The sequence below is a fragment of the Neoarius graeffei genome, chromosome 1 (genome assembly GCF_027579695.1).
Source record: "Neoarius graeffei isolate fNeoGra1 chromosome 1, fNeoGra1.pri, whole genome shotgun sequence".
NCBI lineage: Eukaryota > Metazoa > Chordata > Actinopteri > Siluriformes > Ariidae > Neoarius > Neoarius graeffei.
In genome coordinates this window covers 60,130,937-60,145,704 of record NC_083569.1, presented here as the reverse complement: position 1 = coordinate 60,145,704, position 14,768 = coordinate 60,130,937, and the positions used below count along the sequence as shown (strand labels likewise).

General features: G+C 40.8%; 1 protein-coding gene across 2 annotated transcripts in view; it reads right to left on the bottom strand.

Moving 5' to 3' along the window:
* snapc2 (small nuclear RNA activating complex, polypeptide 2) overlaps positions 1-14,768 on the bottom strand; it is an 81,328-nt gene that overhangs the window by 46,117 nt on the left and 20,443 nt on the right. Inside the window, exon 5 of one of the 2 annotated variants that reach the window (XM_060935785.1) lies at positions 8,652-9,471. The exons of the other annotated variant lie outside the window; for it this stretch is intronic. Within the exon in view, the coding sequence (XP_060791768.1) occupies positions 9,026-9,471 (446 nt within the window). The 3' untranslated portion in view covers positions 8,652-9,025. Of the gene's footprint in view, positions 1-8,651; positions 9,472-14,768 lie in introns of those variants that run through there. 2 annotated transcript variants of the gene reach the window in all.

The window sequence follows — 14,768 nt, the reverse complement described above, 5'->3', positions numbered from 1 at the left end:
CTCGCTGGATCCATCGAGGAGCTTCAGAATATTCTGCAGTTGTATGATAAGACCTACACCCGCTTTGGTTTACAAATATCATATGTCAAAACAGAAACAATGGCTTTTAACGTCAATGAGGATATCAAATGTAAACCAAGTATCATTTCCCTTGGCGGCACTAATATTAAAAACGTCCGCACCTTTAAATATCTTGGTTATAATGTCAGCAACTGTGATGAATCCTCACACTTCCTGCATGCTAGGATAAGTGCTGCATTCATGAAATGGAATGAACTGAAACACGTTCTAACCGACCACCGAATACTACTAAAAACCCGTATAAAATTCCTAGTGGCATGCGTTCGATCTCGTCTCCTGTACAGCACACAGGCATGGCAACTATCATCCAGTGAAATTCACAAAATTGAGGTAGTGTGGCACGGCTTCCTAAGGAAAATGATTAAAGGTGGATATAAACGAAAGAATGCCCCTGACCAAAAGAACACTACAAATGAAGATATAGACTGGAGCTACAAGATGTCCAATGCTGACCTCCGGAAACTGACAGGAACCCAGGATATAAAACTATCCTGCTACGTACAACAACTAAAATATATTGCTCACGTTTGCTGGATGGGCAATAACCAAGTGCAAAAGCAGCTCCTGTTTGACAAAAATGGTTACAAATGGACGAAATGGGAAAATCTGCTGGGCATAGACACCCAACAGATAAGACGTATGATGATGGACAAATCAAACTTTGAGCAACTGCTACAGCAGAAGCACCCCTAGAGAGTTTAACTTTTGACAGGGAAACATGATGATGATGATGATGATGAAGGTACTTGGCTCGGCGGCCACATGAAACGTAAACACCATGGACAGCGGCCAAACTCATAACTCTACAGACCGAAATACACGAAACCAAGTCCTACTAGGGTCTATTTTACCGATCTATGTTCAAGCATCATGCAAGTCTTCCTTCTCCTTGAATAAGACTGTGCATTCAACTGCCTTTTTGACATGACTGCATCGAAATACCACTTGCAACAATATTTCACGCACTCCATCAAGAAAAAAGTTAAACATGATGAACACGGGCATACTGTTTTGAGCATATGATTTTTTAAAAAGAAACTAGCTACATCAGAGTCCTTCAATAAACCCATCCTTTAGCGCAAATGAGCTTAACCTAGTTCAAAGCATGACGCTAGCAGTAGCTGCATAAGGCAAAATCATGTGGGCCTTTCGTCAACAACAAGCCACGGCGGGCAAACATTAATAATCAAGTGTCCTTACCTTAAAACATTGTCTTGACCACAGAACTTCTCAAGTATTTCACTTAAATCCACACGGGTTAACAACACACCCAACACAGCTAGCGAGAAATGTGGATCTGCGCTAGCTTTGTATTGCTGTTCCCCTCAGTATGCTTACTCTGTCTGCTGCCCGAACTGTGAACATTATAGGCTACAATCTTTTCATCAGTTTCTTCAGTAGATGCCATTTTAGACATTTTATTATCCCCATCGAAATATGCTATTATACTAACAGGATTATATCTCAAATCACACGACACGTATTCAAATCACAACTGATTTATTTTACTGTTGGACAGATCATAGCATATCTAGCCTAGCTGCACATAGCCTAGCTGCTGGTAGGCTGATAACTGATAAGTAGCTGATATTCTGAACAGATTGGTGATCCTTACCTTAAAAAAGTCTGTGACTTTAGGCAACGATTCTATCATTACCTGCATCTCTCTCTTTTTTCCTTTTATGCGCCCCGCTAACATGTGAACGCTTCATCTTTCAAAGCCTCTAAATTTGTGTCTCAGTAGTCTGCAGTCTTTGGCGCGCTTTCGTGCGTGACATTACATTTTGTTACATTTTATTCTGGTACAGTTGTGGGTGTTCGTTTCACGAACCACATCCCCCCATGTCTCTTACAGCAGGCTACTGTGCGCTCATTTATTTCTAACCTTATTTCTATCCGTACATTAATGTAGGCCCACGATTCCGACAGTTTATTATTTTATTAATATTACAAGGCCCCTGATTGGCTGTGGCCCAGGGGCTTGAGCCCCCCCCCCCCCCTTAAAGCGCCGGTGCATGTCCGCCATCGTCTGTGTGAGACTCGCGCGCGCGACAACTGTCCTTCCTGTGATTCATTTCCAGAACGCATTTCCCCTTCTCCGTTTTAGCCTTTTTTTAATTTTGTATTTATTTATTTTTTTTACTCAGTAACGGTTGTGATGTAAAATGTACCGAAGTACACTACTTAAAAGAAAACATACTTAAGTAAAAGTAAAAGTACACTCTTTAAAAATTACTTGAAAAAGTATAAGTACACAAAAAAGCTACTCAAGTACAGTAACGCGAGTAATGTAATTCGTTACTTTCCACCTCTGCAAACTGGAAATGAAATATTCTAATAATCTGAGCTACTGGATTTCTGATTTTCATGAGATATAGGCCATAATCATCAAAATTAAAACAAAAAGGCTTGAACTATTTCACTTTACATGTAATGAATATAGAATAGGGGAGAGGGGGGTAAATTGAGCCAGTGGGTAAGTTGACCCACCCCCTGTATTAAGGCACTGGTACACCTTTAGAGTCATGTGATCAGAAATTCTACAATCACCATTCATTTGCTGTTCCATGTGAAGGAGAGATGTCCATGCTTGCGTGGTAAGTATGTTTTTTTCACAAAAATACATTTTTTGTTTGTCAAAGTAAATTTTTTACACATCAGATATAAAGGGTATTTTGCTAAAAGCAAATTTATCAAGGTCTAAAAACATATATCATACATGTTGATGGTTAGCTAGTGTATCAAATCATGGTGATAATTTAGCTAAAGATTAGCCTGATTAGCCAGAACAGGATGTTTTTTCCAAAATGGTGACTGTGGGGTAAAGTGAGCCAGTTGCCTTGGGTCAAATTGAGCCACTGGTTCAACTTACCCCACCTTGAGCCACTAGTTATTTTAATCCTAAAAAGTCTGAAAATGGCATTTGTACGATTTCTATGACTTTAAATGACCTTTATATTGTAAACATTATAGCCATCATGCCAAGAACATACAAAAGGAAGACAAACTGGGCCTCAACACCTCTTGAAGAGATGGAGCGAGCTGCTACTGAGGTCAAGTCTGGAGGGTCCATAAGAGCATATAACAGAGACATCTTTCCTGATGCAGAGTTTGAGCCCTCAATGGTGTCAGACAGGCCAAACCCTACAGCAAATGATACACCCACTGCCTCAACCTCCATGTCTGCAGACCTGGCTCCATCAACCTCTACCCCAGCATGTGCATCACCAGATGATACAGATATGAGTCCAAGTCACCCTGCGCATGTGTCTCCAGATGAAATCCTGCCCTTACCCAGAAATCCACATCCCAGGGCAAAGACAAAGCGAAAGCGCGTAAAGACAAGAGTCCTCACCGACACACCTGAGAAGCAGGCAATCGAAAGGGCTTATGAAGAAAGAAAAAATAAACTGCAGGGCAGAAGCAAAAAGCTCAAGAAGAAACAAACAAAAAAGAAAATCATGGTGAGCAGCGGCTCTGAGGAAAGTGATGTTCCCATCCCATTTGATGACATGTCCGATTATGAGAGCTCTGAGGATGAGACAAGCGAACCAAGCACCAGAGATCTGTTAGTTGGCGACTTTGTTATTGTTAAGTTTGAAGCCAAAAGCAGAAGCTACAATTACATTGGCATGGTGGAAAAACTAGAGAATGATGAAGTGACTGCAAGGTTTCTGAGAAGAATCCGGGGAAGCACTGCCAATGAGAAACCCACTTTCGCTTTCAAGGAAAATGATGTGGCACTTTTTCCACAAAGTGATGTGCTGAAGAAGTTACCTCAACCTCAAAAGGCAGGAGGAACTGCACGGAGGCAACAGCACTTCATATTTCCTTGTAGCGTTGAAGGTTGGAATGTGGAATAATTAGTTGTTGAGTAAGAAAAACAAAGTCTTGTTCAATAAAGAATGTTAGGTCAAGTTAAAGAATTTAAAAAAGTTAAAGAAGTTAGAAAAGGTTTTGCATACACTGTTGTTATTTTTGTGTCTGCACTGTATTAAAATATTTAGAACAATACCCTTGCATTATCTATTTATTTATTATTTTAAGTAAAGCTCGAGTTTTACACGAGAAAAGCTGCATTGGTCACTTTACCCCCAGGTGGCTCAATTTACCCTTAAGGTGGGGGAAGTTGAGCCATCACACCACTTTTTTTTGATAAGTCATTTTTTCATTATCGTTTGTCATAGATACATACTTGTCATTTCTATTTACAGCACACATCCTGGACTATATGTGGGTGGTTTTGTTTTTGTGCTATAACATTTTTCCTTGCTGAGAAGACAGCATTAGTAAGAAATGGCTCAATTTACCCCACTCTCCCCTACATGAACATTTACCTTTTAGAATTAACTTCTTCACAATATTCTAATTTTTTGAGATCCATTAGTACACTGAGTGCAGAATTATTAGGCAAGTTGTATTTTTGAGGATTAGTTTTATTATTGAACAACAACTATGTTCTCAATCAACCAAAAAGACTCATAAATATCAAAGCTGAATATATATGGAAGTTAGAGTGGGGCATTTTTAGTTTTGGCCATTTTAGGAGAATATGTATGTGTTCAGGTAACTTTCACTGTGCAGAACTATTAGGCAACTTAATAAAAACCAAATATGTAGCCATTTCACTTATTTATTTTCACCAGGTACACTGATATGACAACTCCAGATTTGCAAATAAACATATCTGACATTCAAACACAAAACAAAAACAAATCAGTGACCAGTATAGCCACCCTTCTTCATGAGGACACTCAAAAGCCTTCCATCCATAGATTCTGTCAATTTCTTTATCTGTTCACGACCAACATTGTGTGCAGCAGCAACCACGGCCTCCCAGACGCTATTCAGAGAGGTGTACTGTTTTCCCTCTTTGTAGACCTCACGTAATGGACCACAGGTTCTCTATGGGGTTTAGGTCAGGTGAACAAGGGGGCCATGTCATTATTTTTTCACCTTTCAGACCTTTACTGGCTAGCCACGCAGTGGAGTATTTGGACGCATGAGATGGAGCATTATCCTGCATGAAAATCATGTTCTTCTTGAAAGATGCTGACTTTTTCCTATACCACTGCTTGAAGAAGGTTTCTTCCAGGAACTGGCAGGTGGTCTGGGAGTTGAGTTTGAGTCCATCCTCAACTCGAAAAGGTCCAACAAGCTCGTCTTTGATGATACCAGCCCATAGCAGTACTCCACCTTGCTGGCGTCTGAGTCGGAGTGGAGCTCTGTGCCCATTACTGATCCAGCCACAGGCCCATCCATCTGGCCCATCAAGAGTCACTCTCATCTCATCAGACCACAGCAGCTTAGAAAAATCAGTCTTAAGATATTTCTTGGCCCAGTCTTGACGTTTTATCTTGTGTGCCTTACTCAGTGGTGGTCGTTTTTCAGCCTTCCTTACCTTGGCCATGTCCCTCAGTATTGCACACCTTGTACTCTTTGACACTCCAGGAATGTTGCAACTCTGGAATATGGCAGAACTGGATGCTAATGGCTGCTTGTTAGCTTCACGCTTGATTTTCCGCAGATCATGTGGTTATTTTGCGCCTTTTTTTTCCCCACGCTTCTTTCGACCCTGTTGACTATTTGCAATGAAACGCTTGATTGTTCGGTGATCACGTTTCAACATCTTCGCAATTTCAAGAGTGCTGCATCCGTCTGCAAGACATCTCACAATTTTAGACTTTTCAAAGTCTGTCAGATCTCTCTTCTGACCCATTTTGCCAGAGGAAAAGAGGTTGCCTAATAATTATGCACACCTGATATAGGGTGTTGATGTCATTAGACCACACCCCCTCTCATTACACAGATGCACTAGCCTGGGCCCGCCCATCCTAAGCATGACGCAACACGAGGGCCTGTTGCGAGCTTAGTCTGGCCAGGCAAGCTATCTACAGCTTTTCCAAGCTCCCGAAAAATCGGGAACCAATCAACTTTGAGCATCTCCAACGGCCCTGGGTAGAGGCGTGTTCAAGGCACTGACGTAGTAGAACTGCGACCGGAAGCCATAGATTGTTTACAGAATCTATGCCGGAAGCGCTTCATTCACGCTTCCGCATCTATTACGCATAGATGCTGTATTGAAAGCATTCAACGGGAAGTTCTCATTGAAAACGGAGCAAAGAGCAGCCCTGGAGGTATTTATTGAAAGGAAGGACGTTTTCGCCTTGCTCCCGACCGGCTTCGGTAAGAGTTTAATCTACCAGTTAGCCCCGTCGCGTCGCATACGTCAGAGGAAAGAGTGATGTGATTGGTTTAAGCTTCGTCACAGCCTTTTCTGGCTTCGACCAGTAGCAAACTGAGGCATTTCAGGGAGGTGGGTCAACCACGGGCTCTGGGAAACGGTTGGGCTTAATATCTTGGCCAGACCAATAGCTTGGAGAGCTTTGAAGTCGCGTTAGCCAGGCTACAGATGCACAGCACCTGATATACTTAATTGGTAGTAGGCTTTCAAGCCTAAACAGCTTGGAGTGGGACAACATGCATTAAAAGGATGTTGTGGTCAAAATACTTACTTACCTAATAATTCTGCACTCAGTGTATATCTGAAAATAAAACCTCTACAGGGTCCAAACTCCACACTATCAGGTAAGCACAGACATTTGTGTACAGTGGTAGAGCTTCTGCATTCCCTTTTTCAGCACTGAAATCATGGCTTTGAGTCTGTGCTTCTGTGACTGTGTTTTGTCTCATTTTATTTTTCCCCATTTCCTCTTGTGGATCAATAAAAAGTACATTCATCTGTATATTGTATCTGCATGTTTGTCAGTGCTATACAATTTCCAAATTACTGCTCATCACTTGAGAAGGTGACTCACAAATCTACAAATACTATTATGGATACTGCATTTCATCACCGTAAGTGAGGAAGAATTAGAAATTATGAAAGAAAATAAAATCACTAAAGATGCTTCTAAGTTTGGTATAAAACTATTCAAAGGCGGAATTATGATTGTTTATTTCAAAACAAAGTATTTTATGTGACTTGGCTAGATAAGTGATAAGCCTGCGTGCATTACATTTGCATGCTGCTTTTGAAGATTGAAAATTTTTTTTTTAAATACGACTTTTTTTTTTTAATAATCAGTGCATTTGTACTAAAACAATTGTCCGTCTCCGGCTCAGTGAATATTGGCGAATTATAACGTTGACTTCGTCTTGGTTATTATTCACCAATATTCCCCTCACCTTCGGCAAATAATTGTTAAATAATGCTCAGCACACACAGAGGAAGCACATCCACTCCTTCCCTCCCCGATTCAAACCACATCCACTGTGGAAAGCAGAATTCACGTGTGCAGGAACTGACTACTCAACCTGGGCAGAAAGGCCCACACAAAGCCACTTGACAGCTTGGAAATTAAAAAAAATAATAAATTAAATAAAAAAAGCAATAGAGAATAGCAAAAGCAATAAAGAAAAGCATTTATTTTCTTATTCTTTTAATTTCTGTATTCATTTTCTTTTATTTTAAGCATTTTTATATTCTTTTATTCTTATTTGTTTTCAGCATTTTCTAATTCTTTTGCATATTTATTCTTTATGACACCCCTATGACTCCATATCTCTCTTTTGCACCTGCACTTATTGGAAGACAGTAAAGCCATCTTATTTACAGTTGCAAAATTACATGTTGTAAAATTAACAGTACAGCTCCATGGAATATATGCAGTGAATCTAAATGTAATCTGTCAGATGCACAGCAGTAAAACAGTGACAAACCAGTTATCTGCTGTTTTTTTTCTTTTACTGAACTTTTACTTCATTTTATTATTTTATTTCTACTATTTAATTCTTATTTTTCTTCCCCATGTAATTTTATTTTCTATTGTTTACTGTTTTGCTTTTACTTCTGTAAAGCACATTGAACTGCCACTGTGTATGAAATGTGCTATATAAATAAACTTGCCTTGCCTATGTAACCACTCTCATGTAACCTTTGGGTTGTTACTTCTGGGTAAGTCCAATTCATAAAAAGCATGGAAAATTATCTGATATAAAATTAGCTCTGGCGGCACGGTGGTGTAGTGGTTAGCACTGTCGCCTCACAGCAAGAAGGTCCAGGTTCGAGCCCCGGGGCCGGCGAGGGCCTTTCTGTGTGGAGTTTGCATGTTCTCCCCGTGTCCGCGTGGGTTTCCTCCGGGTGCTCCGGTTTCCCCCCACAGTCCAAAGACATGCAGGTTAGGTTAACTGGGGACTCTAAATTGACCGTAGGTGTGAGTGTGAATGGTTGTCTGTGTCTATGTGTCAGCCCTGTGATGACCTGGCGACTTGTCCAGGGTGTACCCCGCCTTTCGCCCGTAGTCAACTGGGATAGGCTCCAGCTTGCCTGCGACCCTGTAGAAGGATAAAGTGGCTAGAGATAATGAGATGAGATGAGAAATTAGCTCTTAAATGTAAACTTGACATTACAACAAGGATAGTTTGCTTACCGTTACTCTTATTTTCCTTTGAGCTGAGGTTTACAGTAAACGAAGTCAACAGCACATTATTTACACCTATTATAGCCAATAAATCAGACACCACTCAGATATACCTGACGAAGCAAAGCAAGTGCAACTGAAAAAGTATTAATAAAAACAAAAATAGCCATTTATTAAAACAACTGTGTGCACAAGTGCTCTTTCGTGACAAAAAGGAAAAATTCAAATAGTGCATCCACTACATATTTATAATAAAAAAAAAGTCTTCTTGTGTACTCACTTCACTACTGCATTCAAAATATAAAATGTGCAACATATAAAGGAATATTTTGTTCCAACAAGCTTACTTAAATTATGCAAGGTTATTTCATTGTCATTACATCCAATGTACTTTGAAACAAGGCAGGTTGTATGCTGCTTCCTAAATAAAATATAATTATTTTAAAACAACAACAACAACAACAACTTCAGCATCAACTGTCCGGAAAATAAACCAGAGCTGCTTTTGCACTCTCCTTAGGTTACTGCCGTTTCAAGAGGGCTACTGGAACCATGAATGGATTTAGTGGACACAGGCCAGCAGTGGCCCAATCACCTTTGTCTTTCGACAGCTTTATTGCAGGTGATTGGCCTGCAAAATCTCCAGCAATTAATGGTGATTCCGTAGGCTTCACTTGCTCAGTTACTGCTCCCTTTGGAATACTTTCTTCCCCTGTAGACTGTACACTTTGGATTCGTAAAGAAACATCAGGTCCTTTAGCATGCTGATCAGCTCTGGTGGTTTGCTGATCTGTCATTCTCGTTGAAACTGAATTAGTAACTGGAGGTCTCCGGTTTGTGCTGAGCCTTACTGCAGGTGTGTTCAGACAGGCATGAACTTGAAGCAGATGATGCTGCAGTTCCTTACAGTCCAATAAGTGGAGCTCTTCAGGCAAAGACATCAACAGGTCCAAAAGCACTGCACTTTCTTAGGTTATTAAAAAAAAAAAGAACAATTTTACCAAAGTTGTACAACAGTACCAGTTAAAAATTTGGGCACACCTAATTCCATGATTTTTCTTCATTTTTATTAATTAAAGACACTTCATGTCTTAAAGTAATGATGGACTCATTTGTCTTTACTTAGTTGAGTGGTTCTTGACATCGTAATATTCTACAGTTGTGGAATAGGGCTATTTACTGTATTTATTATTTAATTATACCAAATGCATTAAAAAGGCAAGAAATTCCACAAATTAACTTTTGACAAGGCACACCTGTTAATTGAAAAGCATTCCAGGTGACTACCTCAAGAAGCTGGTTAAGATAATGCCAGTAGTGTGCAAAGCAGCATCAAGGTAAATGGTGGCTACTTTGAAGAATCTAAAATATGAAACTTTTTTTTTTACCACATAATTCCATATATTATTTCATAGTTTTGATGTCTTCAATATTGTTCTACAATGTAGAAAAGACAAAATACAGAAAAACTTATGAGTAGGTGTGTCCAAACTTTTAACTGGCATTATATACACACACACACACACACACACTCAGATGTTTACAGTACATGCACCCATCATGGACATAAATTTCATGCCAATACTGGGCTTTCAATTATTTCTTTGAACTGTCCTTTTTCTGGGGAAGAATAATTTATACAACATGCAGCTTTAAAAAGGTGGTGTGTGCAAGAATTGGCCACCTGACAAATTCATATTCCAAACTAATAGGGGGTAGTATATCACCAGAAAGTTGGGGTGTCCCCCTCCCCCATTGTAAGAAACAAGGAAATGCACAGTCCTACCTCCCCCTTCCCCCAAACACACCACCACCATTCTAACAGAATTAACTCTCGCTAAATATAGCATAAAGCTACTTTTAGTTGATCCACTACTGGGTTCAAACACTACAGTCATCAGTTTAAAAAAAAAAAACATCTACTAACAAACAGAAGGACAAGAATACACGAAATTCAACCAAACTGCTGAAACTCAGAGCCAGTAGCCACTTTAACAAGATCTGCAAGAAGAGCCAACCAATTCCACCAAGAAGAGTGGTCAAATACCCAACCAGAATTCTGCCATGAGCTTGTTGATGGCTTCCAAAAGCATCTGGTCAAGGTAAAACTTGCTAAGGGACATTTAACCAAATATTAGCTTTAATAACAGGCTTACTCGTTAGGGACAGATAAATAAATGTATTAGGGATTTATTTATTGTTGAATAAATAACGTGAAATTTATTAGCACGTTTAATTTTCTGCAAAGCTGCTTTTTGACAATGTCTGTTGTTAAAAGCGCTATACAGATAAAATTGACTTGACTATTAGGTGTGCTGCAAGTATAATGACCTTGTATTGATTTCAGAAAACCCAAAATAAATTAAAAGTCGTGCACCAAGTTCTTTTTTTTCCCTATTAAAGGCCTATGCTGTCTCATCATTCTACCCCAGGAAAAGAGCACTTCAAAGAAATCACTTAAGTCCAATATTGCCATGATATCCATGTCCATGATGAGTAGGAGTGTGTTTAGCAGTCAATCATTTGGCAGCAGGCATGATTGTTGTTGCCAGACAGGTTGGTTTGGGTATTGCTCTAACTGCTGATCTCCTGGGAGATCACGGAAAACAGTCTTTCAGCTTTACTCAGAATGGTGCACAGGGCTTGACATTAACAGTAGTCCGACTGTCCAGAACAAGTCAAATCCACATCTACCTGTACTACATGACAAGTGGAATTATTCCCAGCTCTCCCGGAAGTTCCAGGAGTCTCTCGCATATTCATAGCGGCTCCCTAACACCCACAAATTAGATATAATATCCAGACAGAGAGAGAGGATACTTGCTAAGTAAACCTATCAGTTTTCTGTGTGGGCAGGCTTTACGTCTTCTCTCCCAGACCGAGTTAATCAGTTCACTGTATCCAGGGGCATCTTGGCAGTGTCCCAAAAAAAAATAATACAAAACCCACTACACCTCAGACTACACAAATGTGTACCTTTGCCTAATACAGGGTAAAAAATAATGGTGCTGTGCACTGTACTGGGTGGCACAGTGGTGTAGTGGTTAGCACTGTTGCCTCATAGTAAGAACTGGGTTCGAGCCCAGCGGCCGACAGGGGCCTTTCTGTATGGAGTTTGCATGTTCTCCCCATGTCTGCATGGGGTTTCTTCCAGGGGCTCTGGTTTCCCCCACAGTTCAAAGACATGCAGTTAGGTTAATATGGGGCAGCCATGGCCTGAGGTTGGGCTGAAGTGCCCTTGAGCAAGGCACCTAACCCACAACTGCTCCCCAGGCACTGTAGCATAGCTGCCTGCTGCTCTGGGTATGTGTGTGCTCATTGCTCACTTGTGAGCACGTGTGTTCTCACTGCTTCAGATGGGTTAAATGCAGAGGTTAAATTTCACTGTGTGCTTAAATCTGTGTATGTGTGACGAATAAAGGCTTCTTGGGTTGGCAACAATGACTTTAACCTGCCATGGGCAATGCTAAACGATTAAAGAAGACATGTTAAGGTGAGTTTAACAGGTGTCATTTGTTCACGTGCATACTGTTTATACTAGTTGCCCCAGGGCTTGACATTAAGGGCTGCCCGATTACCCAGGGCAAGTGGGATATGTCCCCCAACATGCCTGACCGGGCAAGTTGGAATGAGCATATATTACGAACTAGCACCACAAAAATTAGGCTTTTTGATCTTTTATTTCAGTTCCTAAAAGCATCCCTCACTACATATCCCCCATTATGTCTTGGCTTCATTTACTGCTCTGCAAGTTATTTTATATACCCCGCTGTTGTAGTATGGTACGCATACTGTTTATAGACCCTTTGTGCATGATGTGATAATTTCAGCTGGGGTCAGACAGACACCATCTTTCATGCAAGCAAGGCTTAATCTGTCTTCAATATGGTTAATTTTTGCACCGTTTTTGCTTGTTCAAACAGAGAAACAGATACCGTCTCCCCGCTATCAAGAAAAATGTTAACAAATAGAAGCAAATGCTTCAAGAACAATGAGGAAATGAGTGGTTAAAGAATACAAGGAGAGGAGCTAAGTCTGAAAACTCCAGAGAAATTCACGATTGCATTTAAAATATATTTTACAAAAACAGAAAATCAGAAGTGAGCATGGAAGAGTTTGCTTAAGAATCTCTCTCTCTCTCTCTCTCTCTCATTATCTGTAGCCGCTTTATCCTGTTCTACAGGGTCGCAGGCAAGCTGGAGCCTATCCCAGTTGACTACGGGCGAAAGGCGGGGTACACCCTGGACAAGTCGCCAGGTCATCACAGGGCTGACACATAGACACATACAACCATTCACACTCACATTCACACCTACGGTCAATTTGGAGTCACCAGTTAACCTAACCTGCATGTCTTTGGACTGTGGGGGAAACCGGAGCACCCGGAGGAAACCCACGCGGACACGGGGAGAACATGCAAACTCCGCACAGAAAGGCCCTCGCCGGCCACAGGGCTCGAACCCGGACCTTCTTGCTGTGAGGCGACAGCGCTAACCACTACACCACCGTGTCGCCCCTTAAGAATCTCATCTCATCTCATCTCATTATCTCTAGCCGCTTTATCCTTCTACAGGGTCGCAGGCAAGCTGGAGCCTATCCCAGCTGACTATGGGCGAAAGGCAGGGTACACCCTGGACAAGTCGCCAGGTCATCACAGGGCCCCTTAAGAATCTCATTTGTTTTATTTATTTTTGCTCGCATTCAGGTTAGCTCCTTCATGAAAGTATTTGATTTTCTTTCATGTGAAGCAGCTTCCTTATTCGATACAGAAAACCCAGAATGGTTTCAAACAACTCGGGCATAAAAAAAAAAAACTCAACAAGGAGCAACATGCACGATAAATCCCGAAAGAACAGAACAGATTAAGAACAGAGAGAGCTGGAGCTTTGTTTCTATTAACAGAGGAACACAGTCCTGTGGAAATTATTTACATAACGTTTTTTTTTTTTTAAATCGTCATGACAGAGCGGCTGCACTGACTCAGTTACAGGTTGCCAGGTCTGTATAAGACACCCACAACCTACACACTAAATTTTAAACTCAAACATTATCCTGTCTGTCATGATACAGCGTGGCTTTAACACAGGACTGTTCAAAAGTCTTGGCACCCTATTGTTTTCTTCATACAGTACAATCTGTTATAAATTTGTATTTTATGATTTCTACATTATCGAGTAATTAACCTACAGTCTGAGAGAGTTCTACACAAACACGCTGAACTTTACAACAGTTGCATGCTTGTGACATGGAAATAAATCGACTAAGGCAGGAAAAACTATTTTGGATAAAATTGTTGTCTGTTACAAGTAACCAATAACCAAACTTCAACTCAATGTGTGATCTTCGTTTTATGCTACAATTCACAACTATATGGTTTTCCTAAAAAAAAAAAAAAAAAGGAGTACTCGCAAAATAGGGGGCAGTGGAATTTAACCCCCACTTGCCCCCCCAGGGCAAGTCAGTTTAAAAGTTAATGTTGAGCCCTGTGCCCAGGCTACATGATGAGGCCAAACTCCTTGAAGACTTGCAATAGAATATTAAAAACATGGAGTTAAATAACAGTAATTGAGGTATTTCACTCACGTGACCAAGTCACGTGACGCAGCCATTTTGGACGGCACGCTTAAGTCCTTCAGTGCAAGGCCGTATGAGATGGTGGAGACCTTTGCACATTTTAACAAGAAAGTAACCTGTGATTCGTGTTAAATTGGATCTGTCTTTTATCACAAACACTGTACCCAGCCTTGGTATGGAGCCCTGTTTATTTATTTCTGTGTCCCATTTCTTTCTAGCCTCTGTTATTGCGTTTTATGTCTGATGTCTGCTACATGCAACCCTAGACAAATTAACACTGCCTTGTTTCACTGCTCAGATGGGTTAAACACTGACCCATTTACTTTTTGCTATATATTTTATCAAAATTGCGTTAACCGATAAACTAACCTGAAATGAAATGATCACTGCAAAGTCTGGAGTACTCTGTTGGCTCCCAATCCTGTCTCTTCACAGCTGCAATCCATTTGGCCCTCTTGTCTGGGTCAGTAGGAAACCGGTAGTGATGTGTCGGTCGCGAACGATCTGGTTCAAAGAGGCGGCTCTTTGAAGTGAACGACGGGAGCCGGCTCTTCGGTGGGAGCTGAGTTGGGGAGCCGAATTAGTTTTTTGTCCTTAGGTGCCTCAGAGAGAGAGACTTTCACAAAAAAAAGTTGCTGTCTGATTGCATCTTTGTGTTGTCTATTACCATTCAAAGGAAAAAAAATAAAG